We start from the raw sequence: 15,479 nt of genomic DNA, 5'->3' as shown, positions 1-15,479 counted from the left end.
CATGAATTTCAAAGTAAACTTTCAATGCACCAAATCCAAATAATTATAAAAAAACCTAAAAAGCAAGAAAAGTGGAAAAATGCAAAATCAATATCTCACTCCCTTTTACGGTAAATCTCTCCTTACTTAATTTCATCAATTTACGTTAATTAGAAAATGTTCAATTTCTAAGTTTCACACTCAACACAAGAACATATCAATTTCACAATAATTTCACATCAGGATATCAATTGGTCTGTCAAACACAGTCAATTCGGGAATAAAAGAATAAGAACAAAATTGAAATTCATAAAACAACCCAAAATTTCAGTCTCCGTGCGAGGGACATTCCTCTCTCGGCAGACATTATTTCACAAATTCCAACGATGAGAATGTGCAAAAATGAGTTCCAAAGGTGGTGTTCTAATTTCAGGATGATCTAACTGTTAACTAGTTTGCAATAGTAGTTTTAAAAGGATGTTAGGAGAGGAAGAAGGAGCATAAAAACATATCCATGTTGTAAATATAAAATCTGACTTAATATATCTCTATTTATGGATAAGATACTTTGATCCTATTATTTACTTTTTTTATTTTATTATTTTATAAAATAAACTCTATTTTACTCCCTATCAAATTAATAAACAAAACATAATTTTTAATTTCTAAAAACATTTATTTTATTCACCTTAACAATATTATTTTAATTAATAAAACTATTTTTTTATTTATTTAAATACAAAAATCTCATTATTTTTTCTAAAACTCTATTGATTTTTAAATAAAACATTTTTTAATTTATTTTACAAAAAAAAACAGGTGTTACATTTCCATCTTTAACATACCAAAAGAACATAAAAATGAATTGGATTGATGAGGAACAATTACAAGGTGCATACAGCAAGTGCACTGGTCTAAGTGAATGTTTAGGAAGCCAATTCATACAGAAACCTCGAAGAACTTATTGCCGGTACAGGATTCCAACCTTCAAGCGAAGGAATCAAATGAATACTTGAATCGATCACTCGATAACCCCAGATACATTACAATGTAAAATTCTGAAATCAGCTTGTGAAAGGAAAAAGAAAAAAAAACTGCCAGAGAAGAAACTTCATCTGAAAGACCATTGGATTTCTTCAATAGTTTTTCCCTTTGTCTCAGGGACCCAAATGGTAACAAATACTACAGTCAAGGCACATACAACTGCATATATGGTGAAGGTTCCTGACAAGAACAAAAGGTAGCTTCTTGTTAACCAAAAAAAAAATATTCAGAGGAAAATACATGCAATGCACACAAACCTCCAGAGCTCCAGTCCAAGAGCATATTTGCTGTCAATGTAACCAACCAGGAGAACAACCAGTTGGAAAGTGTTGCAACACTTCCCGCGAGGCCTTTAATGTTTATTGGAAGAATCTGTGACATGAAATATTGAACACATTAATTGTGACTGTGACTTCAAGTGCAACCAATAATACAAGCTACTAATTGTATTTCAACAATTTGTGTTTCGTGCAAATGCAATCAGTCAATGCTCCATTTCAGAAGCAATGATCCACAAAAAGATGTTAGTGATTTGTGCAGCATTGATGCATCTTAAAAATAGTAACACGTCATCTCTTGAGATTCCTGTTTTTCCTATAAGATTGTCACATGTATCATTGTTGCTGCATATTCCTATGCTTTGGGAATAAAAGCCTAAAATGTAAAACCATAAAAATGGTACCTCAGACATTATAATCCATGGCATAGCTCCCATTCCTAGAGAGAATGTAATAACCATGGCCTGAAAGAATATTGGAAGTTTAAGATGCAATAGTTAGGAAACAAGCAGTCAAAAACATTGTATTTGTATAATGAATTTAAATGTATTCGCATACCACAACTCCAACCAGCGACAAGGTGCTCAGTATCCCATACAAGGAAGAAATTTCTGATATACTAGCCTGGGATCAAATTTCAGAAAAAAACATAAAGAACAGGTGGCATATTGTTCAGAGAGGCTGTGGTACCCACACACATGAGCAGACACGTACATGCTTATAATAAAACAGTGTATGATATGTATATAGCAACAAAATAAAACATATCAATATATTATTACCTTCACGTAGAATGAGATTGCAACAACTAAGAGACTAAAAGCCATTCCAGATGCAGAGACCTGCAATGCAATGGAAGATTTGGTCATTCTATTTCTCATCCTCCAAGCAAATAGTCACATAATATTAAACATGATAGAAAAGTTCAGACTCACAATAAGGAGAAGCCGGCGACCAGATTTGTCAGCCAACCACAAAGTTAAACTGGTGGCAAGAACCTGGATGAAATGTATATATCTGTCAGGTTATGAATTGAGAATATTTAACAGAAAAATTGAATATTACAAATTTTGTCTCAGCTGAACCTGAACAGCACCAACTCCGAATGTTGCTGCATCACTCGAACTAATTCCTGTTTAATATGTGTTAAAATGATGAGAATAATGGATAATTTCATGTATAACAGATTGAAAACTGATGCGCAAGCCAACCCAAAAAAAACACACTTTTTTCTGTGTGTAAGATCAATATCAATAACATGAGAATATCCCGAGAAGTAATCAGGAGAAGTAACCTAGGTTCTTTGTCATGACTTCGTAAAAGAAAATTCTGATCATTAAGGGGATTATTCGTTACCATACACTTGAATACTTCACTAACTATTTTTCTTTTTTGAAAATTTGAATATCTCCTCAATAATTCTAATTGACCGTTTTTGACAGAAAAGAGTGTTATTGAAAGTCACACAAACATGAGATTGTAACTCTATTCAAATTGTTTCATGGTTCCCTGATATTGCTCCATGTATATTACTTTAGAATATTTAAAGAAATCAGCATAGCATACCAGCACTTCGAAAGATTGTACTGGAATAAAAAAGAACACCATTAATTCCAGAAAGCTGTTGCAAAATAAGCAGTCCAATTCCAATCTACAGGATATGAGTTAGTAAAAAGTGGTTAGGCTCTAATGGTCATTGCCAATTTATTACGCAATCCAACTCCATAAGGCAGATGAATTTTTGAAACTAATGATTCTAGATAATAGATAAGAAATACCATTAAGGGAAGCCAATATCTTCTTTGTTTGAGGTCTGCAAATCGAACTGTAGTTCTTCTGTTTGTTGAAGCAACAGCCCTCTGAATAAAATGACTCCCACATAAAAAGTCAATTTTAGGATACATTTAATGGTAATAAAAATATAGGAAATATGAGGGTCATGCATTGGAACAAAACTGATGATGCTTATTACCTTAATTTCATTCACTTCAACAGAAATATCAGTCTCAAAGCCTCGGAGCACTTGCAAGGAAGTTTCAAATTCTTCTGTCATTCCCATTTTTGCCTATATTCAGCAAAACAAATTCACTTTTAGAAACTAACAACACATATTCGATCACACTCAAGAATACTGATTCACAAAGCTTACCAGCCATCTAGGGGACTCGGGAATGAAAAATAGGCCAGGTATCAATATTGTACAGGGTAAAATTCCTGCAAGAGAGCAAGGACATAGAGGTCAACAAATGTAATTCTTTATTCTTTAGTTGATTTGAAGCATTGCATGGGCTTTAACCCTTCCCAAGTCCCAACACTCCAAATTTGGACTAAATCTGAGATATGTTATGATTGTCATTTATTCACAACTGAGTTGACTAATCTTAGAATTTGGACTTAAGATTTAACTAAAACCTCACAAAATTGGCTTGTTCCAAACTTTATTATAAGGACTGCATTAGTCATATCTCTAGTCAATGTGGGGATCTCAACCCCCCCACCCTCACGCAGAGTATGGACAAATGCGGATGGCTCAATACTAACACCTTCTCATGCCTAGGAATAGACATATAGGGCGTAGACAAATATGGGTGGGCCATATAACAGAGATCTGGGATAGAATATGAAACCAACTTAAAATTTGAGCTTAGGGCCTAACTCAACCTCACAAACTAGCTTGAAAGGTGAAGATTACCAGACTTTATAAAGACTACATTGTCATATCTCTAGTTGATGTGTAACAACATCTAAAAATCTCCAAATTTAGTTTTATGACATTTGATAGTTACAGGAAACATAAATCCATTTAGGGTAATTTACCGTGTTGCCAAATCTTATAGTGTATTACCTATAATTGCAAGGATTCTCCATTCAACAAAAATCCCCAGCAGATATGCCAGCATAATTCCAATGGTGACAGAGAGCTATGCAGAAAAGAAACAACAAAGATCACTAATCTAGGAAATGTTAAAAACTGTTAATATCTAGCATTAAATCATCAATATCTTGGTGGTATCAACCAACCTGGTTAACTGAAACCAAACCCCCCCTCAAGTTTGGAGGTGATATCTCAGCTATGTACACAGGCACCTGTGAATTTGAAGTTTAAACACTCAATAACTGTGTCACACATAACTAAATCCCACACTAGCAAAAGCAAAAACATTTTAAAATTACCGTGTAAGATATTATTCCTACCCCAAACCCTTCCAACAATCTTCCCATATAAAGAAAAGAAGAATCCTGAAAATTGAAGAACATGTCAATAAGACAAGCTCAGAATCACGACCAAATATATTTACTAAATAATTGCATGTTTGGATAAACAATAAATTATCCAGAACCACATTGAAATACCAATTAATGTAATTTTGGGTAAATGAATGGAGGAAAATAAAATACTAAAATCATTCAAACTTACTTTTGCAAATGAGATAGCCAGCCAACCAATAATATTTGGAATGGATGCAATCATCAAAGACTGCAATTTCAGACAAGAAATTGTAACCCGTTGACCAATTGAATTAGCCTCATCCCTCAAACTCAAATATTGAAATTAAAGGAAAAGCATACACATAAACACACGAAAAAAGAGAAAAAAGGGTACCCCTTTGCGCCCTATGTACTCGGCAATCTGACCACTGGCTATTGCTCCAACCATGGCACCCACATTGGACAAAGAACCAAACAAAGAAAACTGCACAACAAAGTACAATGAAGTTGTGAAACATAAAAAACAAGGAACCAAAATGTAACAAATCAATACAAACTCATTCTCATTCATGATTCAAACATACCTCAGAGACTGAGAGGCCTAGGTCATTGATGATAGCAGATTGTGTAGGTGAGGTGTAACCAGCCTGTCATAAAATGATCAAAATCATGTTTTTTTTAAGTTTCCAAACTGAATTTTTGTCATTGACTTTGCAAGAAAAAAGTGATTCTTACAGTGAAACCAAACTGAATTGGACCCAAAGCAACGATTAGAACACAAGCAAAGACAGAGATGGAGGAATCACGAATGGCCTGTGTGGAACCAAACACACTGGATTGTCTCCCACTCATACGATACCAACTTCCTGTGTGAAGAAATGGCTTCTTCAGATCCCTTCCCTCTACATTGTCTTCCCTCAAACTCATGTTTTTCTTTCTATGTATCTGTTCTTCTTCTGCTATGCTATGATTTGATAATGTCAAACTCTTTCTTCATTCTAACACATCTACAATAAGAGGGAAAGTGGATGACATGGCATATTATAATGAATCACCCAATGAGTTGGCAATAAAGTTTGATTAATATGCATGATATAGAGATTAGATTGTGGATGTTTAGAAGAGAGATAACACCAACATACTTTTTTCTAACACATTTTTTTTACTATAATATTTTTAATTTTTTTTTCCTTTAATCGTTCTTCTTTGTTTGTATGACAAGTATTAAATCGTTTTAAATTTTTATGATATTAAAAAATATTATATTTTTTAATTAGTATTTTATAAGATGGTAAGAGGATTTATAGAAAACTTTATAAAAAGATATAATATTTATTTTTTATTATTAATTAAAATTTATTAAAAATTATAAAATTTAATGAATCTCATATTATATTTATTGATTCATAATTTTGTAGTTTTTGATATTTTAGACAAAAATAAAGAATGCAGTAAAAAAGAAGAAGAAGAAAATTACCACCTAGTATTATTACAATTAAAAATATTGCAATGCTAATATATTGGCTGAAATGACTTGTTTATTGATTAGAGGCGATAAGCTTATAATAGCATTACAAGTCTCTTCGAAAGATATAGATAATTTTATCTAATCAAAACAGAAATTAATAACTAACCAGATAAAATAACAACTAATAGCAAATCTAATTTAAACTAACAGAAACAGAAAACATGATAATGATAAATCTTCTCTTCAAGTTTTATCTTTATTTAAAGAGTGTTATTCATATTTTTACAGTTTCAAAGCTTTTTTTTTTTAATTTCACTTCTTAATAAATCTCGTCTATAATTTTTTATTTTTTAATAAATTTTAATCAATAATAAAAATAGTAAAGAAATATGCTAAAAAATCTATTGTTATTAGTCATCTTACCATCTTTACGAGTTCTTGTAAATAAATATATATACAAACATACATAATCTTGTACGAGACACAATCTGACAATCTAATTCATTCATCTTTTACTAGTTGAAATTTAGTACGACATTATTTCATCGTTATCTGTCTTCTAGATATTCAACATTCACTATGAGATGGAGACACGTAAGCAGCTCATCCTTGATGTTTTCTCAAAAATAGTCAAAATAGAGTTAACTTAAAGATAAATTATTATGCTATCCTTGTATTAATTAATTCATACTTTACAAGAGTTTTTTTTATATAACTTTACAATAGTTTTTACCATTAGTTTTAGATACTTTTGCATATGTTATAAGTACCTAACTTAAAAGTTAATGGTCAAGATCTTCTTAAAATAATCATTAATTACTACTTTGTAACAATGTTACAATTTCTTTAACAAACATTGTTTTTTTTGTTTAACAGAGAAATATTTCTTAGCTAATAATTGAAAAAAAAAAGATTGAGAGTTATGAAATATCTATGATTATTAATTATATTTGATAAATTTTGAATATGTTTTTCTTTTCCTTTTTGACAATTCACTTAAGATACTTAACAATTTATATCCTTCATAATAAATCTCTTACCAAACAGGAGAATTAGCTATAAGGATTATTATTGTGTTTGACAATATTAAAATTTTAAAATTACATCCTTAATACGTGATAAAAAAAATGTTAAAAGAATTGTATTTGATACTTTAAGAATATAAATAATAATTTTTGTTTTAAAAAATAAAAAATTTGAACATGTTCTTCTACTTGGTCATATCACTTTTATTTTGCAGACACCGGGACCAAGCTAGAGGACAAAGGTAATGGATATTTGTAAAGAGAAATGTTATCAACATATTTTTTAATATAAAATTTATTATTAGTTAAATTTACAAAAATTATAAAATCATGAGTAAAATTTGTTAAATAAAAATGAGAATAATAAAGTTTATAATTTTTAATAAATAAAAAATATACTATAATATGTTAGAAAATATCTTACTAATATTTTTGGATACAGTTTATTTTGCGGAACACCGCTCTTGTTTTCGACTCCAAGACTCAACGTTGGTGTTTTGGCTTCTGCTGAATATCTCGTGCACGAATTGTTCTTTGTATTTGTTCAACTACCCAGTTTTCGGTGGATTTTGAGAAAGAGACAAAGTTGTGATCAAATACAAAGTTGAACTAATAATCATGTTCTCCTCAGTGAACACTAATAATTTGTCTTTACACTTACAGGGATTGATTAGTGTAAGCAAGAGAAATAGTTTTTTTTCTTCAAATATTGTGATAAACAATAAAAAATGTCCTTTTCTTAAATTGTGATAAATTTTAATTGAAAATAAATCAAAATTAGGTCAAGTGTCCAATTTTTATTTGTTGTGAATGTCAGTTATCGGCAATTAAAGAAAATCGTACCTAATAATAAAAAATACGTATTTGCTTTCATATTATTTTCTTTAAGAATTGAATTCGTCCATCCAATTCAATCTTTATTTTAGTATATTAATTATTTATGTTTAATTACTTGATTTACTTTTTTGTTTTGTTTGAAGAACTAGTTAATTTGAAATATTTAAAAGCCACGTTTTTATTAAAAATATTATTTTAATAAAAAAAACATTACTCAAATACTTAAAATAAACTTACCGACATTTATATTTTTTTATAAATAATATCACATGAATCCCGTGTCATCACTCATCACAACTTTATTAGCTAATAATCTTGTATGGGCCAAGAAAATTCAACATGTTACATCCTATTATTTTTAAACAAAAGTTGCCAGCTACATCCAATCCATGTGTAACTACTTTATTTATTTTTATTGAGAAATCTTTTCTTTTAACTTTTTTTTGTGTGGATATTGGTACTTTTGAGAATTTGGATTTGCTCATTGAGACACTAGCAAACTCAAAAAAGTAAATTGAGTAGTATAAAACATGAAGAAAATAATATATTTTTGTGAAATTGAACAATAAAATCGTATGTTGTATATTTTTTAAAACAAAACAATTATATAATAAAAATATGATTTTATTATATATTTTAATAAAAAAATTACAATAAAATTGTAATTCCGTTTCCATAAATCACAATCCATAACAAAATCACAATTTCGTTTAAGAATAATGTTCATAATTCCATTGTAGGTCAAAGTAAATTTAAAATTTTGAATGATGATAAGGACTATAACAATCTAATTGGAACCAATAGCCACTCCTATCTTGGAATTATTACATGGACACACCAAGGCCTGTAATACAGATGCTCCTGGACCTGTTGAGCATAATAAATAGACGGCCCAACAATAAATGAAAGCAAATCGTATCCTTTAATTTAACAAGCAAGGATAGCTAGAAAGCCATTTCTACTACTAACTTCACTCACTATTCAAATAACAGTGCCACCCACAGCCCTTTTTTTCCTCAATCATTTCCTTATTATTTTATTGTGTCTTGCATATATACACTGTTTATTACAAAATATGCAGCATCATACTTTTAATGTATTTGTCATATGTTATGGACCATTTTATTGCACATTGGATATATTATTTTAAAGTCATTTTTGATTGAATAGTATGCATTGATATATAGAATAATCATTTTAAATATAGACAACAAACATTATTGTAAAGTCTTTAACTTATTATAAAATAACAAATTTGAACATGTTCTTTCCAAATTATTTGCACGGATTTATAATACCATCCATACCTTTTTATATTTTATATTTTATACATAATACATAATACATGGTTAATTAAGTTTTTAGTTTCTCAAAAGTTTTTTAGCTTTTTATTTTTAGTCTCTCAATTTTTTTCATAACTTTTAATTTTTCATTAATTTTTTATCATCACTTTTAGTTCCTCTAAATTTTTTTATCCATTTTTAGTCCCTTATTTATTTTTATTGCTCAAATATAAATAGATGAGAAACTACAAATGGACAAAAATAAAAACTAATTTTGAGTAATAAAAATAAATAAGAGATTAAAAATACACAAAATAATTTAGTAGGATTAAATTTCTGAAGAAAAATTAATAAAATAACTAAAAATTATCAAAATTTGAAGGACTAATTTGAATTTATACATGTGTCTTTTACATTTTTGACAAACAAGAAACACACAATGTCTTTTTGATATAGATAAAAGTATTCTGCACGGACACAACCATACGTACCATGTTCATGACGTGCATGAAATAAATCATGATTTCAATCCGACAATGATCAGAATTGTCATGATAGCTTTGTTGTTTTGAATTAAAGTTTATCCCGCCTAGTATTATGGTTCATGGATTTAGCTCTATAAAATTATATAGCAGTAAGTGGTGAGCCCATCAATGTGGAAGATTAATAGTGCTTTCATTCTCACCATTCCTCTCCTCGCTCTTTTTTTTCACAAATTTCAGAAACCTCTTTAAGTTTTGGGTTACTTGCTGCAGTTTCTGAGTTGTAGGTTTAGGGCATATGGTGCTTGGACTTATGTGAGTCTCTAATCGTCATTTTAAGGTGATAGTGGTTGATGAGAGAAAATGTTGCAAGAAACGCCGTACAATTTTATTTTATTTAATTTTAGTTTCTATTTGAGACCTTTCTTTCACAGAACACAAGAATTTATGGAAATATCAGGAATGCACACTCAAGTAAAGATTTTGGAAGGCCAACTTCATTTGGTAATTCATATTTATATGGTTCTTTTGAAGAAGTCATGGACGTCGTCTTTAGGTAATTCAGCATATTAGATGAAATAATCTGCTGAATTACCTAATGATTGCTTTTATATCTTTGTAAACTTGCTACCACTAATTGTTAAATGCTTTTATCTTTGAAGGTCACTGAAGATGGATTAGGCATTGGAGCAACAGTGCTTGTTGCGTTTGTATTCATTCAATAATGTGAATATAGTACCATTGTTAAAATTATACATTCTGCATTTTCGTATAATCATATAAATTAGAAAGGAAAATTTTCCTGCATTTTAATCTCTGTATAAAGAAAATTACATTCAGTGTAGACTTAGGATCATGAATGAAATTAGGGAATCAAGTATCCTCCCTCCATTTTTTTCGTTGGGTCTGTTTATATAACACATTTCAAAAGTGATTTTTAGTAATCTAGATATGGGGTCTTCCTTGGCTTTCATTTTCTGATGTTGTGTTTTGATATGGTTTTGTCTCCTTTATGGTCCTTTTATGTATTTCAGATTCTCCAGCATTTAGACACTACTTTGTGGATAACAGGATAACAGTGACAATGTTGTCTCAAAAGCAAGTAGAGGGAAGCAATGGTCACAACTTCAAGGTAAGAAAACATGAAGGCTGCAGCACAACGGAAGAAGAAAGGGAGCATGGTGGTTCGTTTTGGAATGCGTGAAGGAAAACTTTTTAATATTCTACTCATCGCCAGTTTATGCACCCGTTTATTTGGAGCATTTTAGAACATAATTGACCCTGGTTATTTTGGAGTTAGTAAATTAAAATTCATACTTTATGAGAAAAAATACACATTTTACTGTAAATATTTGATTTACATTAAATTAGATACACAACTTAATCATATTTAATAAATTAATGAGCAGATGTATTATGACAAATTAAGGTGTTTGTGTGGGTTATCAAAGGAAGATAAAATCTGTTGTACATTTATTTTATGAGTATGATCGGTTTTCTCAAGTGAGGTATAGCCGTATAGGTGCTTGAGCTGGTTGGGAGTAGTGTGTATTGTACACAAACACAATGTTATGTGTAGTCAATTTCAACAATTTCAAGAGCTTAATGGGAGGGCTAGTATAAATGGAGAGGTGTGGCAAGTTATCTGATTTGCAGTGATAAGGGCCATTTGGATTGGTAGAAATCATAGTGTTGGTGAAAAACCAGTTGATATATATTATAGATATATGGTGGAGAATGCTCAATTTTATCCTGGGAGATGGTTGAGGGTGGGAAGAAATGGTTTTATATTCATATTATAGATATGGTGGAGAATACTCAATTTTCCATGCACTGTATAAAATTACTTTTATCAACTCTTCGTGATTGGTGTTTAGTGAAAGGGAGATTGTAGTTTGAAGAAAAGTTTGAGTGGTTTAAAAATCTATTTTAGTACATCAATGATATTTTTTAAATATAAATATATAATTAATGTGTAAATTACTTTTTTAACACTCACATTTTATTGATTAAATATTTTTTTAAAGTGAGATTAATTAAAATCAAGTGCGTAAGAGTTTCAACATAATAAAATGTCATGTTATTTATAATAATCCGGTCGTTAAATTTAATGCCTTCATAAAATAGTAAATTTATAAAATTTCACACAGTTAAAAAATAAATTTATTTTATTTTTAACATATAATATAAGCAAATAGTTATTTTTTGATAGAATATCTATATTTAAATTTTGTTAAATTTTATATAGTCATTATTATAATATTAATCATTCAATAATTAAATTAAAAGTATTTAAGATAAAAATAATTAAATTTATTATTTATTAAATTTAACACCCAATAACATTTTAAATATGTGTGCATGTTTAAATATATAATTTGACTCACCATTCAAATTGAAGAAGCTGAAATGTAATGTATAATTTTCCAGGTTAAATAGAGGAATCAAAAGGTTGATGACTTTTTTTTTTAAAAACAATCACATGATTATTTGGTAGTATTGCAAAACCAACTAAATGAACTTGCAGACTTTCCCCCAAAGGTTCTAGAAACAAAGTTGATTAAAAATATGCCTATCATTTCAATGAAAAATAATCTACATTTAAGTGCAATTTTTTCTATTTTTCCCCCATTATTCCTATGGCTACCATACTAAGGTTCTTCATGTAAGTGATTCCTATGAATGAAAATGTTATTCTCATATCCTTAAATTTTTATTATATGCTACATATAATCTAGCATCAATAGTTACTTTATATTTTAATTGTAATTAGTTTTAGCTTTTTTTCTGCTTAGTGTGATTGTAGCAAGGTTCAAATTTATATAAAAAATATATTACTCTTTGTATTAATTACTTTTTATATTTTTATTTTTAAAAACACATGTACTATTGTTTATAAAATTAATTTAAAAACTTTAAAATCCCTGCACGATATCACACGGGTGAATAGCTAGTATATAAAAACAAATAGTGAGATAATTATTTAGCCAAAGAGTAAAGGCTAATAAATAAAAGCAACAAGTTTAGGAACTCTTTAATTTGTAGTACAATAATAATTTGTAGTAAACTGTAGTCTTTTGGAGGCGGCAGATTCTTCTTACTAAGGGGTTGAATCTCTCATTTGTACTAATTTGAAAGTTTTTATAAAAGGTCATCTGCTATCACTAATAGATAATGGGTATGTATATATGAAATTTGTAATACTAATATGAACGTTTTAGTAAACAAAATGAAATCATTTTAAAAATCTTAATGGAACAAATTACAATCATTTTTAAGAAAAACACAACGACATCGTTTTAATTAACTTATCATCTCATAATTTCAATCAGTATTAACAAACACTTTTTGTTAACATATTTAATATTTATGTTTAAAATGATCAAAATAAAACTATTCAAAACCATAAAGCATCAAATGAGAATTTTGAAACTTAAAGGACTAAAATAATAATTTAGCTTTAAATTTATAAATTAAGTTTAAACTTTTGTCTGTGAATAAGAAACTTTTTATTGATGGATTATTGCATTTGGATAGTTAGATGCTGAGGGATCATTGCATTGAGCTAGTGATGATGGTGGGTTTTCTTTTTGTTTCTTTCCTTAAAACCCAAAAATAAAATGGAATCAACTTGGCACGAGAAAGTATCATTCTTTGAATGTTGGCATTCCAAAAAAACAAACACCTATAATGTTGTAATTAAGAGTTTTTTTTTTACACGAAAATAAACACCTATATTGTAATATAAAACATGTGATTAAATTTGATTTAAAAACAAAATTTAGTCCCATTTCAACAATGTAAAGTTAATCTTATTCTACCTGTAAACAAGCATACACTCAGTAACTTTGTGTACATTAATATATTCGTGAAAGTAAAAATTGATGGATGTTGCATCCTGAACATGGATTTTACCCTCCAAAAATGTGTAAATTATAAATGTAATACTTTTTTATATTAATATATCTAGAGTGTGATCTTTTTATCCTGTGCCACCCGGCGTGACATTTCTTTGCTCCTATTTCTTGTCTTTGGGAGAGATATTCTTGTACATACTTTCATCAAACAAATTGTGTAAATTAAGCCAATAATCAATTGACAAATTATAATTTTAAATATAACATAATTATGTGTAAAAAATGTTTAAATAATTATATAATGTAAAGTATTTATGTAAAATTATTTATTGGCTTAACCTACACATATTTAGTCCATGCATCTTGAAACCAAATCTATATCTCTTGCTTATAATGTTGTTGCAGAGGGAGTTTGTGCTTGGGGTGCGGCAGATGGTGCATCTGTTGGTGCTCCTACGGGTGCCTTTGATGGTGCAATTTTTGGTGCCAATTCTGGTGTCTCTAGAAGATTGTCCTCTTCTTCATCATCTGGTAAATCTTCTGGTGCCCCAGAGGGTGAACTTTCACCGTTGGTCATATCTCTGATTTATGACAACAACAATCACAATTAAATTTTTAATAAATTATGTATTTTAATCATCTAAAAACATATCAATGTCACATTACTTTTTTTAAAATTTTAGAATTATTTTAAATTATTTTTTAACATCGCAATTTTCTTATAAAACTAATGGTGTTATCAAGTTAGTTTTTAAAATATAAAACTAATGGCATTAATTCGTTATCATTCATGAATGTTTTTATTTGAGATAACAATGTTTTATAGAAGAACAAAGAACATGTTTAGAGTATCGTTTGGACCCTCTCAAAAATATGTTGGGAGAAAAAAAAAATACACTATCTAGAGTGTTCCTTCTCCAAAAGTATGTTTGACATAGCCAAATTCCTCGAGTTGTTTGTGTTGTTTTTCAACTAGAATTAGAGTGTCACCTATGTGATCTTCATAATTCTTTAATGTAAACCTTTATTATTTAGATCAGATTAATGAAGTGAAAACTCTAATTATGATTAGAAAGCAGTGGAAGTAGCATAAAAGGAATTGCATCTAAGTTCTTTTTTCCTTTATAAAAAGACACATTATGGATAATGTAATAACAATTTTGGACAAACAATTAATTTTAAAATAAGTTAAATCAAGCACGGAATTGTCATGAGAAACTAGATTGTGCATGGTTGTGAAATGTAAAAGGAGAGAAGAACGATGCATATGGTCTTACTTGGCTTGTTTAACCCAATCATCCAAAGATCCTTCACCCAAGGCATCCTCAGCAACCTTTTCGGCAGAACCATCTGTTATAGCCTTCTCAGCCCCGAATATTGTATCTTCAGAGAGACCTGCTTTGCTTGCTTCATCTTTTGCTTGGTCTATTATACTTTTCCATGCATCATCCTGACCCATAACTGAATGAAATGGTACAGTCACCACCAATGCAAATACCAAAGCTAATGATATCTTTGCCATGTCCTTATTGCTTCCTAAGAGAATCAAGAATTCAATAAACACGTTCACAACTTGTAATTTAATCTCAACGTTGCAATAGTGAAATGAAACTTATGTTTGGTTAAAATTAGGTGCTTTTATATAGTGCAAAATCCCTTATATTTGACTCTCACCTTCAAATTTAAAATAGGATTCACACATGTGTAAACTGAAATATTTGTCATGTTGCCTAATGGTAGGGATTTCAACCATTTAGCATCAACCATCTTGCGATGTTTCTTTTGCAAATCCTTCGTTTGCGGCTTTACTAATTATATATAGCCACCAATTGGTGGTAGCTTATTCTTCCCTGTTAGTTTCCTATGTCATTGTTACAACTTTTTTTTTTTTTTTTTTTTGCAAAGTAACAATATAAATACTCACAAAAAAGTTTTCATTTAGTTAGTTATAAGAAAAAAATATGATTAAATTAAAATAGATTAATTCAATTGTATATTTTGTTTTAATATCTTTGT

General features: G+C 29.3%; 2 protein-coding genes across 2 annotated transcripts; both read right to left on the bottom strand.

Annotated features, from left to right (window-relative positions):
* Nucleotides 1-829: 829 nt before the first annotated feature.
* LOC100797308 (sugar transporter ERD6-like 6) lies at nucleotides 830-5,572 on the bottom strand. The gene is made up of 18 exons (XM_003544360.5): nucleotides 5,247-5,572; nucleotides 5,096-5,158; nucleotides 4,906-4,995; nucleotides 4,720-4,779; nucleotides 4,476-4,541; nucleotides 4,323-4,388; nucleotides 4,147-4,222; nucleotides 3,451-3,515; nucleotides 3,274-3,366; nucleotides 3,080-3,160; nucleotides 2,868-2,952; nucleotides 2,387-2,433; nucleotides 2,237-2,299; nucleotides 2,084-2,143; nucleotides 1,860-1,925; nucleotides 1,706-1,765; nucleotides 1,281-1,395; nucleotides 830-1,203 (listed from the first exon to the last, which is right to left on the bottom strand). Exons 1-18 carry the CDS (start codon nucleotides 5,436-5,438, stop codon nucleotides 1,091-1,093), a joined length of 1,461 nt encoding a protein of 486 aa, XP_003544408.1. The 5' UTR covers nucleotides 5,439-5,572; the 3' UTR covers nucleotides 830-1,090.
* A 7,839-nt stretch (nucleotides 5,573-13,411) lies between these two features.
* LOC100802462 (uncharacterized) lies at nucleotides 13,412-15,048 on the bottom strand. Its single transcript, XM_003545229.4, has 2 exons — nucleotides 14,741-15,048; nucleotides 13,412-14,044 (listed from the first exon to the last, which is right to left on the bottom strand). The coding sequence occupies exons 1-2, from the start codon at nucleotides 14,983-14,985 to the stop codon at nucleotides 13,852-13,854; spliced, it is 438 nt and encodes a 145-aa protein (XP_003545277.1). The 5' UTR covers nucleotides 14,986-15,048; the 3' UTR covers nucleotides 13,412-13,851.
* Nucleotides 15,049-15,479: the final 431 nt, after the last annotated feature.

Source organism: Glycine max, chromosome 14 (genome assembly GCF_000004515.6).
Source record: "Glycine max cultivar Williams 82 chromosome 14, Glycine_max_v4.0, whole genome shotgun sequence".
Taxonomy (NCBI): Eukaryota; Viridiplantae; Streptophyta; class Magnoliopsida; order Fabales; family Fabaceae; genus Glycine; species Glycine max.
The sequence above is the reverse complement of the archived record's forward strand: the minus strand, read 5'-3'. Positions and strand labels throughout refer to the sequence as shown.

Excerpts from the sequence above, each read along its gene's own strand:
- LOC100797308 (XM_003544360.5), bottom strand. The coding sequence starts at position 5,438 with ATGAGTTTGAGGGAAGACAATGTAGAGGGAAGGGATCTGAAGAAGCCA. Across the intron at positions 3,516-4,146 it reads GAGAATCCTTGCAATTATAG|GAATTTTACCCTGTACAATA; the intron begins GTAATACACTAT and ends GCTCTCTTGCAG. Across the intron at positions 1,926-2,083 it reads CAATCTCATTCTACGTGAAG|GCTAGTATATCAGAAATTTC; the intron begins GTAATAATATAT and ends ATTTGATCCCAG.
- LOC100802462 (XM_003545229.4), bottom strand. The coding sequence starts at position 14,985 with ATGGCAAAGATATCATTAGCTTTGGTATTTGCATTGGTGGTGACTGTA. Across the intron at positions 14,045-14,740 it reads GATTGGGTTAAACAAGCCAA|AGATATGACCAACGGTGAAA; the intron begins GTAAGACCATAT and ends GTCATAAATCAG.